Below are 24607 nucleotides of genomic sequence, written 5' to 3'. Positions count from 1 at the left end.
TAAGAACTTCCTGTTGCCAGCGCCTCTGATGATGCCCCCTGTTAGGCCTAATAACCCCCCATCCCAGACCAGTACTACCCCCACCACTCTGCCCTGGTATGTGTCCTGCCACGCCACATCACACCAGGGCTAATACTCAGCACCTGATGGCCCACAGCAGCTGGCCAACGCTACCCCCCACCCTTACCCCGTATTCTGCTAGCCATTACCCCCTACCGAAAGGTTGCTGGGTCGAATCCCTGAGCTGACAAGGTAAAAATCTGTCGTTCTGCCCCTGAGCAAGGCAGTTAACCCACTGTTCCCCGGTCGCCAAAGACGTGGATGTCGATTTAAGGCTGCCCCCTGCACCTTTCTGATTCAGAGGGGTTGAGTTAAATGCGGAAGACACATTTCAGTTGAAGGCATTCAGTTGTACAACTGAATGGGAAAGTATCCCACTTTCCCTTTACCTTCCCTTACCACCATCTCTGTCTTTCTCTCCCTAGCTGTCACCCATTGCCACAGGAACAGCGTCAAACCCAATCCCACCAAAGAAAAATGTAATTAACTTTTTGAACAACCCTGAAAGACATCTTTCCAAATGTCTTTGACCACCTGGAACTGTTTTATGTAGCCTGTAAAAGGGACTTCCCATTGCATGTCCCAAAGAGGAAGGTTAAAGTGAACTACGTGCTCAATTCAGGTCAGAATTACATGCACAGAACTCTGTTAAGGATGTCTACATGCATTCTTACAGAATAATGATGATTATATACACAACCTGAGGGAATTAGTTCCAAAAGGGTCAAATGTTACACAATACCAAATCAACAGTTTGTGGGAAAAAACATAATGTTTTTTTTTTTTTTTTTTACTGTAATATTCTTGCTCCAAAAACAGCTTGGTAAAAGCCATCCATGACTCTCTGGGTTTACCTTTACCTTTTGTAGCTATGCTTCATTCTTTTAATGCTATTCTCAAATCAATTTGTTTAAATTGCCTCCATTTAACATGCTGAAATACAACTGACTGGGTGAGATTCTTATCACGGTAATTACAGCAAATTATTGGGAGGGATTCATTATGCATAAGAGGATGTGAGCATTAAGGGGAGGAGGAGGGTTGGGGTGGTGTTAGAGAGATGATGGAGAGAGATATAGGTTACATCCCAAATGGCACCCTATTAGCTATGTAGTGCACTACTTTTGGTCAAAAGTAGTGCCGTGCACTAAATATAGATAGGGTGCCATTTGGTACAGCATAGACAGACTGAGGGGGACTGTACCTTAGTCTAGGCTAGACTAGCACTAGAATGACCTCTACTAGAACACCTCTGGATAAACAGGTTTCTTCTACTTTCATCTTAAAACTGTAACTCTTTGGGGGTTTACTGACTGACTGACATTAGTGTTCTTAATTTTTAGTATGCTGTGGGAGTGTACTACTAGTGACATTTTGTTTTCTTCTCACAATTGTTGTAACACTTAGTCAGGGTAGGGAGAAAGGGTCACTAGCATGTTGTGTGTATAGGCTTTCTCGTTGGGGTTTAGCCTGGGTACTGCAAAGCACTGCTGACGTTAAGAAGGCTTTATAAATATGTTTGTTTGATTGATTGGTGCTCTCGATCTGCAGTGTCCCGGTTCTCCAGCCCCAGACTGACCCCCAGGCTGAACAGAAAGCGAGCCCTGTCCATCTCCCCTCTCTCAGACGCCAGCATCGACCTGCAGACCATGATCCGTACCTCGCCCAACTCCCTCGTGGCCTACATTAACAACTCACGCTCCAGCTCTGCAGCCAGCAGCTCCTACGGACACCTTTCCGTCAGCGGCATCAGGTACAAGATACACTACATGACCAAAAGTATGTGGACACCTGCTCGTCAAACATCTCATTCCAAAATCATGGGCATTAATATGAAGTTGGTGCCCCCTTTGCCGCTATAATAGCCTCCACTCTTCTGGGAAGGTTTTCCACTAGATGTTGGAATATTGCTGCAGGGACTTGCTTCCATTCAGCCACAAGAGCATTCGTAAGGTTGGGCACTGCTGTTGGGCAATTCGGCTTGGCTCTCGGTCGGTGTTCCAATCCATCCCAAAAGTTGGAAACAGAATCGTCTAGAATGTCATTGTATGCTGTAGTGTTAAGATTTCCCTTCACTGGAACTTAGGGGCCTAGCCCGAAACACAGCCACGCCTATTATTCCTCCTTCACCAAACTTTACAGTTGGCACTATGCATTGGGGCAGGTAGCATTCTCCTGGCATCTGCCAAACCCAAATTCGTCCATCGGACTGCCAGATGGTGAAGCGTGATTCATCACTCCAGAGAACACGTTTCCACTGCTGCAGAGTCCAATGGCGGCGAGCATGGTGATCTTAGGCTTGTGTACGGCTGCTTGGCCATGGAAACCCATTTCATGAAGCTCCCAGAGGCTTCCAGAGGCAGTTTGCAACTCAGTAGTGAGTCTTGCAACAGGACAGATATTTTTACGGACTATGCACTTCAGCCCCCGGCGGTCCTGTTCTGTGAGCTTGTGTGTTTCTTTCCACTTCACAATAACAGCACTTACAGTTGACCGGGGCAGCTCTAGCAGGGCAGAAATTTGACAAACTGAGTTGTTGGAAAGGTGGCATCCTATGACAGTGCCACGTTGAAAGTCAGTAAGGCCTTTGTCTATGTACAGTATATTGCATGGCTGTGTGCTCGATTCTATACACCTATCAGCAATGGGTGTGGCTGAAATAGACGAATCCACTAATTTGAAGGGGTGCCCACATACTTTTGTATATAGTGGACATGTAGTGCACACACATACAGTACACAACAACTGTTCTACACATATACATCTCTAGAACTTATGTATTACTTCAACAATCTACACATAGGGCTCCACATACACCAATCAATCATAGAATAGCTGTACAGTTTTAAAAGTTATCTTAACTCTATAACTAAGTGATTACAGTTGTTTTATTTGCTGTTGTACTTAAAATGGAGTGTCCTGTCCTTTCCTCTCTCAGTCCGTCGTTCACCTTCCCCCACCCCATCAACCCCATGGCCTACCAGCAGCTGCTCAACCAGCAGAGAGGCCTGAGTGCGTTCGGCCATACTCCTCCCCTTATCCAGCCCTCGCCCTCCTTCGCTGCCCGCCAGCATGCCCACGCCCTGGCAGCCTCCACCCTCAACACCACCCACAACACCTCCAGCTCTGAGTCCAACCAGGTGAGTAGCATTGTCTTACTTCAGATATCTGCACTTATATGTCTGATATCTCACAAACACTGGTTTAATTGTGACGTGCATGACGATGTAGTCCTAGAGATCCTATAATTTGTGTTTTATATGCAATTCTATGAATGGAGTTGTGAATACCCAGAGAGGGATACGGATGAATTCCATTCAGCTATAACACAGAAACCAAAGATCTCTAACGTGAATGGAATGTAGACTGTATATTGTCCAAAGTATACTACGTAAATTATGGATAAAATGATGGCATGCTAAATTAATCCAGCCCAAGAGTGTCATAAACTGTCAAGTGTTTTTGTCTAGGGTTCGCTCAGCTATGAGCTGGAGGATGACTCCCTCCCATTAGCAGCAGTTTTTAACTGTCTCAGTTCATAGAAGTGTTTCCTCTGTCTCCTTTATCAACCTATTGTATACATGGTCTCTATGAATGTAAACTTCCCCCTCATCTACCGTCACCCCCTCACACACACACACCCATAAATTCCATCACTATGTCAATTTTAGTATACCAATGTACACACAGATACACACACACACACACAGACACACACACACAGAGCTAAATCACCCCCCACCCCACCCCTCACTGACATTAATCAGAACCACATTTCCCCTGGTTTCCAGCCATTGAAGTTAGTGTTAGTGAGAGCATGGGGCCCCTGAAGCACAGTCAGCGCCGTACTCTACTGTAGTGGCTGGGTGGGATTTGGATACTAGAGAGACCCCTCCTCACTGACCCCCAACCCTCACTTCATATCCTTTTTTATGATGCTTAAACACACACACACACACTCACACTGAGCGTCTCCTCCACAGAGCCTGTGACTGAGGCGTAAAAAGGCCTGTCTGTCTGTTATGTTGAGAGTTGGTTGGAGGATCAAAGCTCTGAGCGTTGCAGTGTGGATAATAATTTCTCTCTTTTCATATTTCCCCTGGCTGACTCTCATAAAGCAGTCTAAACTGTTTAGTCTCTGTGTCGGGTCGCTATACGAGTTATGGGCCCTGAGCCTGGTACTTGGCTGGCTCTGGTTGACTCTGAAACCAACCAACCCTCACATCATCACGTTACCATAGAACAGAGCCAGTCAGCCAGCGCCAAGAACAATACTGTGATGTCGCTCTGACTTTGCTCTGAGTTATCTTAACTCTGCCTCTGTCTCTACACACTCCAGAGCACTGCATCTCTGACTCCTTCTTCTGTTTAGCCACTTAGCAGACACTTTTATCCAGTGAGTGCATACATTTAGTGTATAATCCCTGTGTGAATCGAACTTGACACTCTTACCAACTGAGCCATTAAGGACCACTCTATCTAACCTCTACTTCTCTCTCTACAGTATGTCCTTCAGAAGGCTGGTATAGTCTCTGTCTCTAACGTGTACCTCCTTCTCTCTCTACAGTATGTCCTTCAGAAGGCTGGTATAGTCTCTGTCTCTAACGTGTACCTCCTTCTCTCTCCTGCAGAATGCTGGTGGTGACCCGGTGGTGAGCAGCACAGTCAACCCCATGATCACCAAGAGGCACAAGGTCAAGACAGAAGCAGAAGGACCCCGGCCCATATCACCATGCTTTCAGGTATGTTATCTATCCCACAACCTATTTTTTGCTTCCCTTTACAGTGAGTTGTGCAAAAGCAATCTTAGATCATTAAGATGCAGATAAGCAAATGCAGAATAGTACAGTATATGTAATGGGTGCGTGTTGGTGGCAGGGAAGTCGGGTGCAGGAGAAAAAACTTGGTAAAAACGGAGTTGTTTAATAAATGCTGATAAAACTACAAAACCCAAAATGTACTAAATAACAAAAGTGAATACAAAACCCGTCGCACACCAACATGATACATGCACAATTACATACAATCAAACAATCTCCGACAAGGACATGAGGGGAAACAGAGGGTTAAATACACAATGTAATTGATGGGATTGGAACCAGGTGTGAAGGAAGACCAGACAAAACTGGAAAATGAAAAATGGATCAGTGATGGCTAGAAGGCCGGAGACGTCGACCGCCGAACACCGCCCGAACAAGGAGAGGAACCGACTTCAGGCGGAAGTCGTGACAGTATAGTTGGTTATATACAGTACAAGCTATTGTCAACACACACACAAACTGTGTGCTTGCATGCACATAAGACAGTCATGAACCCCTCTCTGACTGAGTCCTCTCATCCACAGGAGCATGTCCTGGACCTGAGTGAGGAGCTGGACAAAGATGAGTGTAAGCAGGAGCCAGAGGCTGTCTACGAGACCAACTGTCACTGGGTCGGCTGCAGCAAGGAGTACGACACCCAGGACCAGCTCGTTCATGTGAGTAATTATTAAGTGATTTTTAGTAACCACACAGAGTTAGGACATCTGTGAGTAGGGGCCTGCTGGTGCCTCTACAGTCAGGGGATATACTTGTGACTTTCAGTGGACAAAAACATAAGTCAAGAGAGAGGCACACAGATACAGGAATAAGTCTGAAAGACACCCTCCCATTTCCCCCTTTTTTTAATGTTCAAAATGGCTCTGCTCCTCATTAAAGCGTCATTCCAGTCAGGTTTAAGATTTAACCAGTCAAGGCAGTAGTAACTGATCCTTTCCTGTGGCGGACACGCGCAGGGTTAATGAGGCCTGTTGATTCCGACTGAGGAGACGGAGGTACTCTAACGCCCCTGCAGATGTGACCCCCAACCCCTGGCTCTCAGCCACCTCTGACCTCTGAACCCTAGAGGCATGGCAGTAAATCCATCGTCATACTCAGAGCTCTGGAACTCTGTCCTTTCCTCTCTAAGGAACCCCTGATGCAGCGCTCTGTACTCTACTCCAATAGGCTATGATTAACTGGGATTGTCAGTTCAGTACCCAGACTGGGAGTCTCTGAGCTGAGTCTGGAATGTTCTGAAGTCTCTAAGTCCCAGTGTTACGGGTCAGGAGTGGATTCACCTTAGCCCCTTTCTCGTCTCCTTTCCAGCCTCCAGTCTGTCTTGACAAAGAAAGTCCAGGAGTAGAGCCATGTTAGAACCCCATTTACCCCCTCTTTCCCCCCTTTGCTCCCCTCTCCTCCCCCACCCTATCACTTCTCCCCCTCGTCCTGCCACCCTGCCCCAGTCGTCCTGACAGAGGGCATGTCCAGACCATCCCAGTAAGTTCCAGGATCCATTCCCCCTACACTGTATCTCTGTCAGGGATTGAAGGGATTAGGGAACAACGCTGGGGCCTGGTGGTGTGGGGTGTGGATGGACATGGTGAAGTAGAACACATACCACAACTCACTGGAATAATGGAATAAGGAAAGGCAGCAAGGAAGGAAAATATACAAATTAACACTAAATGTCCATGTGTGAATGAGTCTCTTGTTACAGTGACTTCTAATTACATACCAACGTAGATGTAGACATCTGTAGATGTAATAACTGAGAGTCTGCTGCCAAGTATTTGATAGTACTTTATCCCTCCATCTACAGTACACACCCCTGTACTGTAGTTCCAAGGTTTTACACAATGTTCTCACCAGTCATACAAGTGAAATCACTCACCTTGACAGAAAATACACAAAATTATGGCGTAGAACTTCTAAGTTTTATTTACCCAAAGTAATCCTTCCCCAATAGCCCCAAATTATGGTTTCAGTATGGTATGAAGAGTACATGGCTGAAAATGGAAGCCTGCTGCAGGCCACACACTTCACTTGTTCATCCACTTTTCCTCTGAAAAAGAACTGGGCAGGATCAGGACTGTCAACCACTAACCCAGTCAGTGGGTGGATGGCTACATCCCAAATGGTACCCTATTCCCTATATAGTGCACTATTTTTGACCAGGGCCCGGCTTGTGACAAAGTGGCCACATTAGTAGGGTATAGTGAGGGTGAATGTCCCCAGGAGACAAAGTGGTTTGTCTGGCTGTGTGAATATTTTCCATGTGGTTGTTTGTGTGTGTGTGTGTGTGTGGCTCAGTGAAAATGGAGGGATAGGCACTAAGCAGGGTAATCTTACCAAGTGGCCTTGCATGCCTAGACAATACAGCAGAATGAGTCTTCCTGCCCTCCTGACCACACACACTTAAATGAAAGACCGGCAGTTCCTCTGAAACAAAAACTCTGTGTTTGATTCTACGTTTGTTTTCTGTAATTCAATGGAATGTAACTCTAGACATTTCTGTCCAATCACTGTCATGTTTTTGAAACGCTCAGGCAAAAATGGATGCATGTCTACAAGGTCCTTTGACCATCTTTCAACCATGTCTGTGACGACTAACATTTTAAAATACCAACTCTAGTTCAGTTTGTACAGTACAGTACTGACTGACTGCCAGACTGACTGCCAGACGGACTGCCAGACGGACTGCCAGACGGACTGCCAGACGGACTGCCAGGCGGACTGCCAGGCGGACTGCCAGGCGGACTGCCAGGCGGACTGCCAGACTGACTGACAGATGAAGAGAACAAGGGAGAGAGACAGACAGACCGACATACAGACAGATAGACAGACAGACAGACATCATTTATCTCCAGGTAGAAAATAAAATCAACCATTCAAGCATGGACATCTCAGAGTAGTGTACACATGGTATGTTACACACTATTGGTTTCCTGATCAAAGCGAGAGAGAGAAGGAGATGTGTGTAAATCTCAGTTGTCAGGAAGACAAGTAAGGATTGTGTGTGTGTTTAACTATTTATGAATAGTAAACAATCAACAATTTGACCAACTGGGGACATTTTGTTAGTCCCCACAAGGTCAAATGCTATTTCTAGGGGGTTTAGGGTTAAGGTTAGTATTAGTGTTACGGTTAGAATTACGTTAGAGTTAGGGTTAGGAGCTAGGGTTAGTTTTAGGGTTAGGAGCTAGGGTTAGGAGCTAGGGTTAGTTTTAGGGTTAGGAGCTAGGGTTAGTTTTAGGGTTAGGAGCTAGGGTTAGGGTTAGGAGCTAGGGTTAGGAGCTAGGGTTAGTTTTAGGGTTAGGAGCTAGGGTTAGTTTTAGTTTTAGGGTTAAGGTTAGGTTTTTGGGTTAGGGTAAGAGTACGGGTTAGGTTAGGGGTTAGATAAAATAGGATTTTGAATGAGAATTGAATTGTGTGTCCCATTTTTAAAGACATAAACACATCTGACAACTTGTTGATTGAGAATATCAGATCCTGAAACAGATGAGGTTCGTGTCTATCTCCCAGACAGGTTGAGATACATGGATATGCCTGCTTTGTTTTACTTCCATGTGTTTTATTCCCATGTAACCCCATGTTCCCCTGTTCTCTCTGCAGCATATCAACAATGACCACATCCATGGGGAGAAGAAGGAATTTGTGTGTCGCTGGGATGAGTGCTCGCGGGAACAGAAACCCTTCAAGGCTCAGTACATGCTGGTGGTCCATATGAGGAGACACACTGGAGAGAAGCCACACAAATGCACAGTAATAACTCCAATTCCCAACATGCACCCGGGCATGTACACATTCTCCCAATAAGCCCAGAGCCTTCTATAATAGGTCACGGATAAGCCACTCACTTAACTATCTCTGCTTGTATCACACACATTTATAAGTCCTACCTCTGGTTATGATGCTGCTTTGTGCACTATAATAACTATAGACCATAGCCTTAAAATGGTACTTTAGCTTCTCACCAGTAGAAATCCATCCACTCCACATAGAATAGTCTTCTGGGCCTTTACTAAGGGATTCATCTGTTGCACTGATTCACTCATGATAACATTTTTGTGTGTAGTTTCCTCAGCTTCAAAGCTCAATAATGAGGGCTTGTGAGTCCATTAAAAGATCACTTCTGAGAAGAGAAGACTTCATAAGGCTGATTGACATGAGAGGAGGATGTTAGTTATTCAAGTGTAAAGAGAACTAGGGGTCCATGGGTCCTTATTAAGATCTACTCTACTGTATAGTTTAGTTGCTAAATCCCACATGCATCTCATTCACCCTAGCTATCTCCCTCTCTACCAAGTCTTGTGTTTTTGAAAGGGAGGATCTCAGGTCTTTTATGTCCACATTTGAGCTAATCTAGTTTGATCCCATCTCTCACACTCTGTCAATTACCCACAGTGCACAGCATAGCACACTCTGAAGGAATACCAAATCCTACCACATAACAATGCATAGCATACCAAAGCTAAATACAGAACTGCTCAGCTGCTTTGTTTCAACAAAGTGTTCCATGATGTCTGGCGCTTTGCTTAAATAGTTCTAATAGTCATTTTTCTCAAAGAGCAAATCATTTTTTGGTATATGTCAGTCTCTTTTAACAGTCATTTTCTCAAAGAGCAAATACTTTTGTGTGATGCCAGAGTCTCTGAGGCTATTGCTAACGCTGACCTTTGTCTGTCTCTCTCTTCTCTCTCCCTCCCCCTTTCCATCAATCAATTTTTCCATCCATCCCTCCTCTCTCTGGCTCTCTAGTTTGAAGGATGCTGTAAGGCCTACTCTCGCCTGGAGAACCTGAAGACCCATCTGAGGTCTCACACAGGGGAGAAGCCTTACGTCTGTGAACACGAGGGCTGCAACAAAGCCTTCTCCAACGCCTCAGACAGAGCCAAGCACCAGAACAGAACTCACTCCAATGAGGTAAGGCTTCTATAGACACCCAACCATAGACAATCAAATGAGAGACATACTGTGAGCTACATCTATGCATTTACCCACTGCCATTATTTAAATAACCTAATGCACATTTAAGTTCATTGTGTTTACACTTTTCAAGGATTTTTATGTCCAATATGCAGTCAACATTCTGTTTTATTTGTGTTTTACATAATGTATTTTCAGAAGACAATGGATGAAAACAGTAATCAACTTTAACATCCGATAATAAGATATTGTGTAAAATGATTATTCCCAGAAACCCTACATCTGTAAGATCCCTGGGTGCACTAAGCGCTACACAGACCCCAGCTCTCTCAGGAAGCATGTGAAGACGGTCCACGGACCTGAGGCCCACGTCACGAAGAAACAACGTGGCGATGTGCCCCCCAGGGGTCCTCCTAAGGGGAATGGAGAGAACGAGGCAAACGCCAAACAGAGTCGTAGAGGGATGGATGGAAAAATAGAGGCTAACAGCACCATTAGAGGAGCAGAGGACTGCCTGCAGGTCAAGTCAATCAAGACTGAGAACTCAATAGTAAGACTGGATGTGACATTTTATTGTGTCATAACAGCTGCATTTAACAAAGCATTAACTTTGACTATTGTCAAAATCCTATCATCTACTACTAACAACTTAATACTAAAAATTCTAATCTTAACATTATCATTCATACATGTTATATGTTATTTGAGTCTTGTGATGCAAATGCAAGCCTTTCACCATTTATCATATCACCTTTCACATGAACTGATCTGTGATACAACTGCTGATGGTCTATCCTCTTCTTAACCTAACTCACCTCTCTGGTCACTGCTTGAATGTGCTTCTCTTTCTTTAACACTTTCCCTATTGGACAGGCTTCACTGAGGTGAGCACCAGCACTGTTTCTATTCCTTTCAATGCTTTTTAACACTGCATGTCAAACCTGAGTCAACAGTCAATATATTTGAAATGCACTACTCTGTTCCTCCATGTATTAAAAACAGAGGACTTTCCAAGAGCTTCTGGTTTTAAAGTGTATACTAGCTACAGTTAGATGTGGTGATGTACTGTGAAATCTATCCATTGAGTTATACAGTGCCTTTGAAAAGTATACAGACCCCTTTACTTTTTCCACTTTTTCCACAATCCGTAATGTTACATTACAGCCTTATTCTAAAATGTTTTTTTTTAAATATATATATATATATTAAATCCTCAGCAATCTACACACAATACCCCATAATAAAAAAGTGAAAACAGGTATTTAGAAATGTTTGTACATTTTTTTAAAATAAAAACCTGATATACCTTAGGTACTATCCAGATACTTTGCTATGAGACTCGAAATAGAGTTCAGGTGCATCCTGTTTCCATTGATCATCGTTGAGATGTTTCTCAAACTTGATTGGAGTCCCCTGTGGTAAATTAAATTGGAGATTATTTGGAAAGGCACACACCTGTCTATATAAGTTCCCACAGTGGCCAGTGCATGTCAGAGCAACATGAGAGAGCTTGAGTGGATCTGCAGAGAACAATGGGAGAAACTCCGCAAATACAGGTTTGCCTCATACCCAAGAAGACTCGAGGCAGTAATCGCTGCTGTCTTCTTGTCAGAGCGAAAACCAAGCCGAAGGAATTGTCCGTAGAGCTCCAAGACAGGATTGTGTCAAGGCCCAGATCTGGGGAAGGGTACCCAAAAATGTCTGCAGCATTGCAGGTCCCGAAGAACACCGTGGCCTCCATAATTCTTAAATGGAAGACGTTTGGAACCACCAAGACTCTTCCTAGAGCTGGCCGCCCGGACAAATTGAGCAATTGGGGGAGAAGGGCTTTGGTCAGGGAGGTGACCAAGAACCCGATGGTCACTCTGACAGAGCTCCAGAGTTCCTCTGTTGAGATGGGAGAACCTTCCAGAAGGACAACCATCTGTGCAGCACACCACCCACTTGGAGTTTTCCAAAAGGCACCTAAAGACTCTCAGACTATGAGAAACAATATTATCTGGTCGGATGAAACCAAGATTGAACTCTTTGTCCTGAATGCCAAGGGTCATGTCTGGAAGAAACCTGGCACCATCCCTACGGTGAAGCATGGTGGTGGCAGTATCATGCTGTGGGGATGTTTTTCAGCGGCAGGGACTGGGAGACTAGTCAGAATTGAGGCAAAGATGAAAGGAGAAAAGTACTGAGAGATCCTTAATGAAAACCTGCTCCAGAGCGCTCAGGACCTCAGACTGGGGTGAAGGTTCACCTTCCAACAGGACAACAACCCTAAGCACACAGCCAAGACAACACAAGAGGGGCTTAGGGACAAGTTTCTGAATGTCCTTGGGTGGCCCAGCCAGAGCCCAGACTTGAACCCTATTGAAGATATCTGGCGATACCTGAAAATAGCTGTGCAGCAACGCTCCGCATCCCAACCTGACACAACTTGAGAGTATCTGCAGAGGACAATGGGGGAAACTCCACAAATACAGGTTTGCCAAGCGTGTAGCGTCATACCCAAGAAGACTCGAGGCTGTCATCGCTGCCAAAGATGCTTCAACAAAGTATTGAGTAAAGGGTCTGAATACTTATGTAAATGTGATATTTCTTTTATTTCAATTATAAATTAGCAAACATTTCTAAAAAACTGTTTCTGCTTTGTCATTATGGGGTATTGTGTTTAGATTGTTGAGGGGGAAAACGATTTAATCAATTTTAGAATACGGCTGTAACGTAACAAAATGTGGAAAATGTCAAGGGGTCCGAATAGTTTTGAAGCCACCGTGCCTCCATCTTGGCACTCCCTCAACGTTGTAAGAAATATTTTAGAAGCTATAGAAATGCGTTTATAAATGTCAATTTAAAAAATCCATGTTTATTCTATTGCACACACCTTAATGCTTACTTTTAAATTATGTTATGTGAGCTAAACATACAAATAAAACATTTAAAAATATATATAATATTATCCTTAAAGTATCATTTTTTTGAAAGTACTAATGTTACTGCCCCCACTGCAACAGAACAATACCTAAATACATGTCATTTTGTCCTTAAAACATTTAATTGAATACTGTGGAATTCCATTCATCCTATGGAGGACTGCTCTCCTGGGGAGTGCCTAAACAGGTGGCTTCAAACCCTCTCATGGGCCAATACATAGCATCAGCAATCCAGTGTTTGTATACTATAAGGCCCCCTTTGAACACACACACACACTTTATTCAGTTCTATTCTTCTGTGGCCTAGAGATCTGACAGTAATGTCTATCAGGCCATGATAAAAGTAATTATCAAATTAATATTCAAACAACGGGACTGTTCAGCATGTGCGCCGAACAAATAGTTCCAGCAATCAAGCTGTGATCAAGACTCTTTCTAGTTCAGTCTGTGTCAGAAATAACCACTGTCAACACTTGACTATGATGAGAATCACAGTATCCCCCGTCCCTCTACTAGACATGTTTCCTTTAGAAAAAATCTAACAATTCTATGATAAATAAGATTATGAAACTAAAGCTAGGCTACATAATTCATTAAATTTATGGTTTTGCAAATTTTACCTAATTTATTCATCTGAATTTTGAAACTTTATTTCATCTTTAAGCATCTTTTTTATAATAACAATGCCCTGTCTGACAGTGATAACCGTTTCATACTACCATGCCAATCCAAACCAAATCGACTAGAGTAATGTGAAAAGCCCTTAATAGGCTTGATTCGGTGTCTAACCTGAACCACCTATCCTGTCCCCCTCTCCAGACGTATCAATCCAGCCCGGGCGGTCACTCGTCATGTAGCAGTGAGCCGTCGCCACTTGGCAGTGCCCACAACAATGACAGTGGAGTAGAGATGGCCCTGCACAGTGGGGGCAGCTTTGGGGACCTGAGTGCACTGGATGACCCTTCCATGGTGGACTCCTCCACCCTCTCCCCCCGCAACTCGGTGGGGGTGGGTCTTGGGCTTCATAAAGGGGGAGGAGTCACCATCAAGCTGGAGAACATCAAGAAGGAGAGGCTGAAGAATGTGAGGGACTCTTGTCCCTGGGCCAACTCTGGTCCTCAGGCACCTCAGGTCCGAAACACCAAGCTGCCTCCCATTCCTGCTGTTGGTAAGTGTGAAGTTCTATATTGGAACAATATAGTTTTTGATAACCTGCAATAATTCTGAAGGATTAGTAAACGATAATAAGGAATAAAAAAATAATTGTGGAAAAAATATTGCACATCCATAATAGGAAAGATTGAGTTGAGAGGAATATGTGAAAAAGCCTTAGAAACCTACAAAGGGGTTTTTCTCTATAAGCTTGGCACATCTAGCCACTGGGATTTTGCCCATTATTTAAGGCAAATCTGCTCCAGCTCCTGGTTTACAGCAATCTTTAAGTCATACAACAGATTCTCAATTGGATTGAGGTCTGGGCTTTGACTAGGCCATTCCAAGACATTTAAATGTTTCCCCTTAACCACTCAAGTGTTGCTTTAGCAGTATGCTTGGGGTCATTGTCCTGCTGGAAGGTGAACCTCCGTCCCAGTCTCAAATCTCTTGAAGACTGAATCATGTTTCCCTCAAGAATTTCCCTGTATTTAGCGCCATCCATCATTCATTCAATTCTGACCAGTTTCCCAGTCCCTGCCAATGAAAAACATCCCCACAGCATGATGCTGCCACCACCATGCTTCACTGTGGGGATGGTGTTCTTGGGGTGATGAGAGGTGTTGGTTTTGCGTCAGACGTAGCGTTTTCCTTTATGGCCAAAAAGCTACATTTTAGTCTCATCTGACCAGAGCACCTTCTTCCAAATGTTTGGGGAGTCTCCCACATGCCTTTTGGCAAACACCAAATGTGATTGCTTATTTCTTTTCTTTAAGCAATGGCTCTCTTCCGTAAAGCCCAACTCTGTGGAGTGTACGGCTTAAAGTGGTCCTATGGACAGATACTCCAATCTCCGCTGTGAAGCTTTGCAGCTCCTTCAGGGTTATCTTTGGTCTCTTTGTTGCCTCTCTGATTAATGCCCTCCTTGCCTGGTCTGCGAGGTTTGGTGAGTGGCCCAATCTTGGCAGGTGTGTTGTGATGCCATATTCTTTCCATTTTTCAATATTGTATTTAATGGTGCTCCGTGAGATGTTCAAAGTTTTGGATATTTTTTTATAACCCAACCCTGATCTGTAATTCTCTACAACTTTGTCCCTGACCTGTTTGGAGAGCTCCTTGGTCTTCATGGTGCCGCTTGCTTGATGGTGCCCTTTGCTTAGTGGTGTTGCAGACTCTGGGGCCTTTCAGAACAGGTGTATATATATATATATATATATATATATATATATATATATACTGAGATCATGTGACACTTAGATTGCACACAGGTGGACTTTATTTAACTAATTATGTGACTTCTGAAGGTAATTGGTTGCACCAGCTCTTATTGAAGGGCTTTACAACAAAGAGGGTGAATACATATGCACGCACCACTTTTCCGTTTTTAATTTTTTAGAAGTTTTTTTTTTTATTTCACTTCACCAAAATGGACTATTGTGTGTATGTCCATTACATGAAATCGAAAAGAAGAAAAAAATGATAGGTTGTAATGCAACAAAATAGGAAAAATACCAAGGGGGATGAATACTTTTGCAAGGCACTGTATATGTTATAATGTGGTTCCTTTTGTTGGTTCCTCAGGTTCCCTTCTGGAAAACTCTAATATGATCGCTCCACCCGGGCCCTACCCTGGTCAGCGTCTTGGTGACCTGTCATCATGCGAGGTGACCATGCTGAACAAGCTAAACGAACAGGGCCGCCGGGACAGCAACACCAGCACTGCCAGCTCAGCCTACATCAGCCGGCGCTCCTCTGGCATCTCCCCCTGCTACTCCAGCCGCCGCTCCTCCGAAGCCTCGCAGTTCAGCAACCGCCACAACAACATCAGCTCAGCCGACTCCTACGACCCCATCTCCACAGACCTGTCCCGTAGATCCAGCGAGGCCAGCCAGTGTGGAGGTGGAGGTGGAAACCTCTCTAGTTTGCTCAGCCTCACCCCTGCCCAGCACTACCATCTTAAGGCCAAGTACGCTGCTGCAATCGGGGGAGCTCCACCTACACCTCTGCCCAACATGGAGCGTATGAGCCTCAGGACCAGGATGGCCCTGTACGGGGACCACTCCCAGGAAAGAGAGAGCTTATCCCACTCTCAACTGTTCCACCCACCTACCGCAGCAGTTCCCAGACGCTGCAGCGACATTGGCTATGGTAGCCATAGCATGATGCCCCACGAGGTCCCTGGGAACCTTCCCCGGCGAGCCAGCGACCCCGTCCGCAGACCTACCCTAGACCCACTATCCCTTCCACGAGTCCAACGCTACAACAGCATGAACAGTATGAACCCCAACAGTATGATGCCTCCTCCCTCTGCCGACCGCCGGGGCCTGGCCATGCAGAGCTACACGCGATCCGACGGAAGCCTGCACCACCACCCCTTCGCCCCACGGCCCCCCAGCATCTCAGAGAACGTGGTGATGGAGACCATGGCCGTGGACGGGCTGGACCATGCAGGAGATGAGGACATGGTGCTGCCTGATGATGTCGTACAGTACCTCAGGTCTCAGAACACTGGCCCCGGCCAATCAGCTGGCCCCGGCCAATCAGCAGGCCCTGCCAACTACGCCAACAGCCAATCACAAGGCGGCTTCCAGGTCCAGGGGAATATGACCTCCTCCCAACAGCAGTTCTATGGGCAGAGGAGGATGGCCATGGTGGATGCCAACATGCCCCTGCCTGGGTCAAGCCAGGTTCCCCTACCCCCCTACCAGATGAACCCTGGGTCTGGCTCCCAGCAGCAGCAGTACCCAGCCTCTCACAGTATGAACAACAAGAACAACATGCCAGTCCAGTGGAACGAGGTCAGCTCAGGGACTGTGGATGCTACAGCCACCTCCAGACTCACCAAGCAGAACCTCCTCAGAAACAACAACCTGGCCATGGTCCAGCAGAGACAGAACTTTGGGCATTTCCAGGGTAGAATGGGTAGTAACAGTAACCAGCAGGTGATGCCCATGAACCAGAATATGGCGCTACAAGGCTACACCCAGAGAAGCAACTCCCAGTGGATCAACTCTGTCCAACAGCAACAAAGGCAGCCATGCAGCATGAACTATCCTGAGCAGATGAGTCCCCAGCAGGGATATGGCCAAGATATCATCCCTGTCCCTAACTCTGGATCTGGGAATGGCAGCTTTCGACCCAACTTTAATGGCATGGCACTGCCCAACGGCAGGGTGATGGCTACACACAACAATCCTGATACGCAGATCTACAGGTCAAGGACTCCGGTTGAAAGCTATGCCCCCCACATGATTCAGGTTGACCAGCAGAACTACAGTATTTCTTCTCAGCAGCAAGATGTCAATACTGGGAACAGAGCTGGGATGCAGCCCAGGCCTCCCATGGAGCCCAAGTCTATGAGCAGTAGACAACACTCAGGGTCCAGAGGTATGATGCAGCAGAACCGTTTCCCTCAGTCTGACTTACATCACAACACCTCTGAGGCCAGTCCAAAGAGACCGGGTAGCACCGCAGCACATACCGGCGGACATAACAGAGACTCAAACTCCAATGCTTCAATGTTTTATGCTGGCCAGATCCAGATGTTTGAACCCAATAACAACCACAATGTGAGCTTCAACTCCCCCATGTCCCCCGTCATGGGCCAGACTCCGGGAGGCACCACTGTTACCATGGCATCTCCAGGGGTCAACCAGGTCACCAGCACCGTTGACTCATCCGGCTCCTCTGGATCGATCTCTGGCGTGGAGCATGCACAGATTGACTTTGACGCCATGTTGGATGATGGAGACCACTCCAGCCTGATGTCAGGGACCCTTAGCCCCGGACTCCTCACCAGCCTGTCCCAGAATTCCTCGAGGCTTACCACCCCCCGTAACTCTGTGACCCTGGCCTCTGTGCCAGCAGGGATTGGTAATATGGCCATCGGAGACATGAGCTCCATGTTGACCACCCTGGCTGAGGAGAGCAAGTTCCTCAACATGATGAGCTAAGGCCTTGGCTGTGTCACAATAATCTCTCCTTTCTCCCGAACTGTGCACTTGTTCACTTCCCTTCTTGTATTTGAAAGAAAATATATTGGATCTCCCTCTAGCCTAGCCCATGCCCCACTAATCCAATGCTTTAATTTTGTGGGGAGGAGGGAAAGAGTGCACACTTCGGAAGGAAAGAAAGATTATTGGGATGCCCCATTGTGTATTCAGACCATTTCAAGGAAAATGTACTATAAAAGCACTGATTATATGTAACAATACCCTATGGAAATAGTTACTCTTCAGGAGCATGTCAATCTCCGCTGGCCTGTATAGAGACTTTGCTTATCCAGTAATATGTCATATTTGCTCAAGTACATTTTAAGTAGTGTTTGTGTTGAGAAAGTAAGTATAGTAAAGACATAAGGAACATTTTAAAGACATAAGGAGCATTATCACTGTTTTGAAAAGCCATACTTTGTATCTACGAATAAGAATAGACAAGGGTATAAAACTACATCAGCAAATATATGTCCATTGCTCCGTATTTGTTGATGTTTGTTACTCTTTAAAAAGCAGTGCACTGATAGCAGTTCACGAAGTGCCTTGCTAAATAGATCATGTTTGAATAATATGTGAATTCATGAAACATACATACATGTAACGATGTTGCCAGGTAAAAAGGCATAAGGAAATATTCGAATAATTTTCTTATTACGACCTTTGATCATGTTTATAGATATACTGTATGGTACGTGCTTTAAATTATGTTAAAGAGACTTGATTATTGCAAGCTAAGTACAATATGATGCAACTATAGAACATTGTGATGCTACATTGTTAACATCCATCCATGTATAGAGGAGCTTGCAGTGGAACAGGATCCCATGCAAAGCTAGAGACTGTTTTCGTGGACCCAGATTAAGCCTAATGAAGGACTAAAAACCATGCTGAGTGGAGATTCTCATTTGAAAGTGATTTTTAGTCCAGGACTATGCTTAATCTGTGTATATGAAACCAGCCCCTAGTGTGGAGGAGATGGCCACTTGTCATACTGTATAAAATATCTTCCAAGTGCCCTCCAGAAGCTGTACAGTAACCCTCTAAGGACTCTCCTCTTTGTGAGACTGACTGTATGATAAAAAAGGACAGAGATCTGCCTCAGTGTAAATCAGTCTGTGGAGACACACGCTAATCTGGACTCAGGGGTAGACGTAGCATAGTAAATCTAAATACGGGACACTCCTATTAGTATGATAAGTTATGTATTAATTTGTGGATGCCCACAAATGTTATGAATTACAATCTGTATGATATGTTACGAAATGCATTTCTTACAATATTTAACAAATAGCAATTTGTTCAATATGTTACAAATTTGCAAAACGTATGATATGTTACGAATTCCAATTTGTTGTGCTTAGCTAGGTGGTAAGGTGGCTAATGCTAATGTTAGCTGGTTGGCCAATGTTTGCTAGACTAGGTGTTAAGGTTAGCAGTTGGATTAAAGGATTAGGATTAGGGGAAGGGTTAGCTAACATGCTAAGTAGCTAAAAGTAGTAGATAGTTGCAAAGTTGCCAAAATGCTAAATTTGTGAGATTCGAACACTCAACCTTTGGGTTTCTAAGTGTTTGTGTTATACGCCTACCCATCCACCCTGACAAACCGCCCTACTTTAATTTTTGCCTTAAATAACTGTCTCTTTTATGTAACCAATCCAAACGTAACATATCCTAATTTGAGTATTCCTGATTTACGTTTACAATGTTACATCTAGTCTATTAGACCAGGCTGTGCACACAGACCCTGTGCCTGTCTAGGATGTATCAGATCTCTGAAGGAATATGCTAGTACTCCATGTGTACTCGGTGGACATGATTACACACTAATTTGTGGATTCATTACCCCTCCCTACTCCCTGGGCTAGACATGGACTGTATGGAGAATCAAATAAGGGATGAATTACTTTGATTACAAATCATATCAAGAACAATGATACACCGCAACCTCCTCAGTTTTTATTTTAGTTTGCTTGCTGGAATTAAAGTAGCCTTACCGTATGTACAGGTATGCTGCCCATCCATTTTACTGTGTGTGTGTGTGTGTGTGTGTGTGTGTGTGTGTGTGTGTGTGTGTGTGTGTGTGTGTGTGTGTGTGTGTGTGTGTTGTATATAGCTTTTGTACATTTCAAATACAGTATCTCAGTTTTTTCTGTTTTAACCAAAGTGCTGTGTTGTGTCTCCTTTGAAATCACATGGTCTCGTCCCTCTGGGACACATGAAAGCAGAGAATCGTTATTCAAACTCTTCAGCACACACCCTAATGAATTGTAGACACCATGAAAACCATCCTCATGTCAAAGAATTCATCTTGATCAAAAATACCCATAGAATACCCATAGAATTGCATAGGATCTTTATGATTCTACCCCCTTAACACTGCCCATACGTTTCATATCATACATCATTTTCTCCTGGTCATTTATACACGCAAACTTTTTACTGTTTATAGCTAATATTTGTGTTAGCTGATGTAAAAAAAATATGCATTTGCTGTTTGAAAAATATAATCTAGCTACAGCATTTGATGCGTAGCGGTAAACGATGCCTATTGTTCACTTAGGGTAATTGTATCATAGATGAAGGTGAGTGGTGGTTAAAAAGAAAAATATAACAACATAAGTTACTACTTTTTCTCTTTGATCCCTTCTCTTTCATACATTCACAAAAAAATATTTACTTAAACAGGCTCTTTTTTTTTACAACTTTGGCGAGGGCAAATATTCTACCTCTGAAAACCCAGTCGAAAAAGGATCTTCTTAAAACACAAAACGCATAAAGAGCTGGCATGTTGCCCACAATCGACAGTGGCAGGCAGGCTCTGAGGAATGGTTTTTCAGGAATCACATAAAATGCACCAGTGGAGAAAGATAAAAAGAAAGACAGACAGAAGGCAAAAGAGGGAGAGCGAAAGAGTGTGTGTTGAAGAAGAGCCAGAGAGAGGGGGCTGTAAAAGGAATGACGCGTGGAGAAAGTGTAAAGAAAGGGGGAACAAATGATTTCACTCTGACAGGCAGCGGAACTCTGCTGAGGATCCTTTTGATGTTTGTCACTGATTGCTCTTGCCACTGGAATTCCTTATTCTCTCAGAGAAAAGATGGGAGCAAAATAGCCCGGGGTAAGAAGGGATCTCAGAGAACAAGATGTTAACACGGGAGCCAAGTTGATCAGTAACGGACAAGGCACTAACTAATTAGACAAGAACACAAACGAGGTGATACAAGACTCGGAGAGAGGGAGAACTGAAGATCCAAAGAGATGGCCTTCCTGCCTGGCCTGGCATGCAGTCTCAGAGCATCACATTCTAGTATAGTGTTCTCCATGCTGCTTGGTCCCATGGTTCCAGTGATTCCACACAGATATGCCGTTTTCTAAGGACAGGGAGAGGGGGGACTGTGATCTCTGACTCTTTCTCTGTCCCTCTCTTTCTCTCTCTCTCTCTATCCATAACCCCTCTCCACTCAGCTGCCCCCTAGTTGGTAGACTCTAGGCAGCTGGAGGAAGGAGAGAAAATGAGAGGAGGGAGCGCAGGGCTTTTAGCTGCTGAGGGAATGCATGAAACAATGCCACCAGACATTACAATTCACACTAGGTTCAGAGGCCTCACATTTTTTTTTATCTCAAGACATTTCCCTTTGTGCATAAGTCTCCTTAGTGATTTGTATTGCTGGCAAAAGTCCACTAAGTAAGCACCTCTTCCTATCCTCATCCTCTCACATGTCAAGATCCACTGCTTTAACAGTAAGCAATTTTCATCAGCTCTCAAAATCCTCCCACTTTCTTATGGTATAAGGGAATCACGTCACTAAGCAGTTAAACTGAACTCGATCGGGTGTAAACAATAGATCATTGCTTATGGGGTGGAGTGAGTTAAGTACCTCAACATAATACAAATAAATCCACCAGGAGAACTGCATTTGGTGTTGAAAGAGACCAGGATAAGCCTAAGAACAATGTCCCACACAATGTTTGATCTGTTGTCTATCTATATATTTATAGATATAAATGGACAGAGAAAATATATATATATATATATATATATATATATATATATATATATATATATATGCAATGCATTTGGTCAGTAATAAGTCCCTTTGACTTTTTCACATTTTGTTACATTACAGCCTTATTCTAAAATGGATTCAATAAAAAACATTTCCACACGATACCCCATAATGATCAAGTGAAAATAGGTTTAAAAATAAATATGATTAAAAATAAAAAACAGAAATATCTTATTTACAGAAGTACTCAGACCCTGTGCCATGGAACTTGAAATTGAGCTCAGGTGCATCCTGTTTCCATTGATCATCCTTGAGATGTTTATATAACTTGATTGGAGTCCACCTGTGGTAAATTAAATTGATTGGACATGATTTGTATAAGGTCCCACAGTTGACAGTGCATGTCAGAGCAAAAAACAAGCCATGAGGTCGAAGGAATTGTCCGTAGAGCTCCGAGACAGGATTATGTTGAAGCACAGATCTGACAAAGGGTACCAAAACATTTCTGCAGCATTGAAGGTCCCAAATAACACAATGGCCTCCATCTTAAATTAAATAAGTTTGGAAACACCAAGACTCTTCCAAGAGCTGTCCACCCAGCCAAACTGAGAAATTGCTTTGAAAAAGGCACATGTGACTCAATAAAAGGTACATGACAGACCGCTTGGAGTTTGCCAAAAGGCACCTAAAGGACTCTCAGACCATGAGAAACAAGATTCTCTGGTCTGATGAAACCAAGAGTGAAATCTTTGGCCTGAATGCCAAGCATCACGTCTGGAGGAAACCTGGCACCATCCCTACGGTGAAGCATGGTGGTGTCAGCATCATGCTGTGGGGATGTTTTTTAGCGGCAGGAACTGGGTGGCTAGTCAGGATCGAGGGAAAGAGGAATGAAGTACTGAGAGATCATTGATGAAAACCTGCTCAGGACCTCAGACTGGGTTGAAGGTTCACCTTCCAACAGGACAACAACCCTAAGCACACAGCCAAGACAATGTAGGAGTCTCTGAAAGTTCTTGAGTGGCCCAGCCAGAGCCCAGACTTGAACCTGATTGAACAACTCTGGCGATACCTGAAAATAGCTGTGCAGCGACGCTCCCAATCCAAACTGACCGAGCTTGAGAGTATCTGCAGAGAAGAATGGGAGAAACTCCCCAAATACAGGTGTGCCAAGTGTGTAGTGTCATACCCAAGAAGACACAAGTCTGTGATATTTTAAAAAAAAAAATTTATAATATGCTAAAATTTCTAAAAACCTGTTTTTGCTTTGTCAATATGGGGTATTGTGTGTAGATTGATGAGGGAAACATATTTTTTTATTGCATTTTAGAATAAGGTAGTAACGTAACAACATGTGGTAGAAGTCAAGGGGTCTGAATACACAATGTATATTTACAGTAACAGTCAAAAGTTTTGGACATACCTACTCATTCAAGGTTTTTTATTTATTTCTACTTTTTTTTTACATTGTAGAATATTAGTGAAGACATCAAAACTATGAAATAACACATATGGGATTATGTAGTAACCAAAAAATGTTAAACAAAACAAAATATATTTAATATTTTAGATTCTTCAAAGTAGCCAACCTTTTCCTTGATGACAGCTTTGCACACTCTTGGCATTCTCTTAACCAGATTCCAATGGTCTTGAAGGAGTTCCCACATATGCTGAGCATTTGTTGGCTGCTTTTCCATCACCCTGCGATCCAACTCATCCCAAACCATCGCAATTGGGTTGCGGTCGGGTGATTGTTGAGGCCAGGTCATCTGATGCAGCACTCCATCACTCTCCTTGGTCAAATAGCCCTGACACAGTGTGTATAAATAAATCCCAGACAGTGTCACCAGCAAGGCACCCCCATACATCACACCTCCTCCTCCATGCTTCACGGTGGGAACCACACATGTAGAGATCATCCGTTCATCTACTCTGTGTCTCACAAAGACACGGCGATTAGAACCAAAAATCTCACATTTGGACTCATCAGACCAAAAAAACAGATTTCCACCGGTCTAATGTCCATTGCTCGTGTTCCTTGGAACAAGCAAGTCTCTTATTATTGGTGTCCTTTAGTAGTGGTTTCTTTGCAGCAATTCGACCATGAAGGCCTGATTCACACAGTCTCCTCTGAACAGTTGATGTTGAGATGTGCCTGTTTCTTGAATTCTGTGAAGCATTTAGTTGGGCTGCAATTTCTGAGGCAGGTAACTCTAATTAACTTATCTGCAGCAGAGGTAACTCTGGGTCTTCCATTCCTGTGGCGGTCCTCGTGAGAGCCAATTTCAATAGCACTTGATGGTTTTTGTGACAGAACTTGAAGAAACTTTCAAACTTCTTGCCATTTTCTGGATTGACTGACCTTCATGTCTTAAAGTAATGATGGAGTGTTGTTTCTCTTTTCTTATTTGAGCTGTTCTTGCCATCATATGGACTTGGTCTTTTTCCAAATAGGGCTATCTTCTGTATACCACCCCTACCTTGTAACAACACAACTGATTGTCTCAAACACATTAAGAATGAAAGAAATGCCACAAATGAACTTTTAACAAAGTACACCTGTTAATTGTAATGCATTCCAGGTGACTTCATGAAGCTGGTTGAGAGAATGCCAAGATTGTGCAAAGCTGTCATCAAGGCGAAGGGTGGCTACTTTTAAGAATCTCAAATATAAAATATATTTTGATTTATTTATTATGATTCCACATGTGTTATTCCATAGTTTTGATGTCTTCACTATTATTCTA

The 24607-nt window shown here is 43.9% G+C and overlaps 1 protein-coding gene across 1 annotated transcript in view; it reads left to right on the top strand.

Moving 5' to 3' along the window:
• gli2a (GLI family zinc finger 2a) overlaps positions 1-20019 on the top strand; it is a 109047-nt gene extending 89028 nt beyond the window's left edge. Inside the window, exons 6-14 of the mRNA XM_029637003.2 lie at positions 1612-1813; positions 2999-3200; positions 4692-4802; positions 5405-5536; positions 8472-8621; positions 9618-9782; positions 10057-10335; positions 13529-13877; positions 15443-20019. Coding sequence (XP_029492863.1) covers positions 1612-1813; positions 2999-3200; positions 4692-4802; positions 5405-5536; positions 8472-8621; positions 9618-9782; positions 10057-10335; positions 13529-13877; positions 15443-17814 — 3962 coding nt within the window. The 3' untranslated portion in view covers positions 17815-20019. The remainder of the gene's footprint in view (positions 1-1611; positions 1814-2998; positions 3201-4691; positions 4803-5404; positions 5537-8471; positions 8622-9617; positions 9783-10056; positions 10336-13528; positions 13878-15442) is intronic.
• The last annotated feature ends 4588 nt before the right edge of the window (positions 20020-24607 follow it).

Source organism: Oncorhynchus nerka, linkage group LG3 (assembly GCF_034236695.1).
Source record: "Oncorhynchus nerka isolate Pitt River linkage group LG3, Oner_Uvic_2.0, whole genome shotgun sequence".
Taxonomy (NCBI): Eukaryota; Metazoa; Chordata; class Actinopteri; order Salmoniformes; family Salmonidae; genus Oncorhynchus; species Oncorhynchus nerka.
Note: the sequence above shows the minus strand (reverse complement) of the source record. Positions and strands in the feature narration are given on the sequence as shown.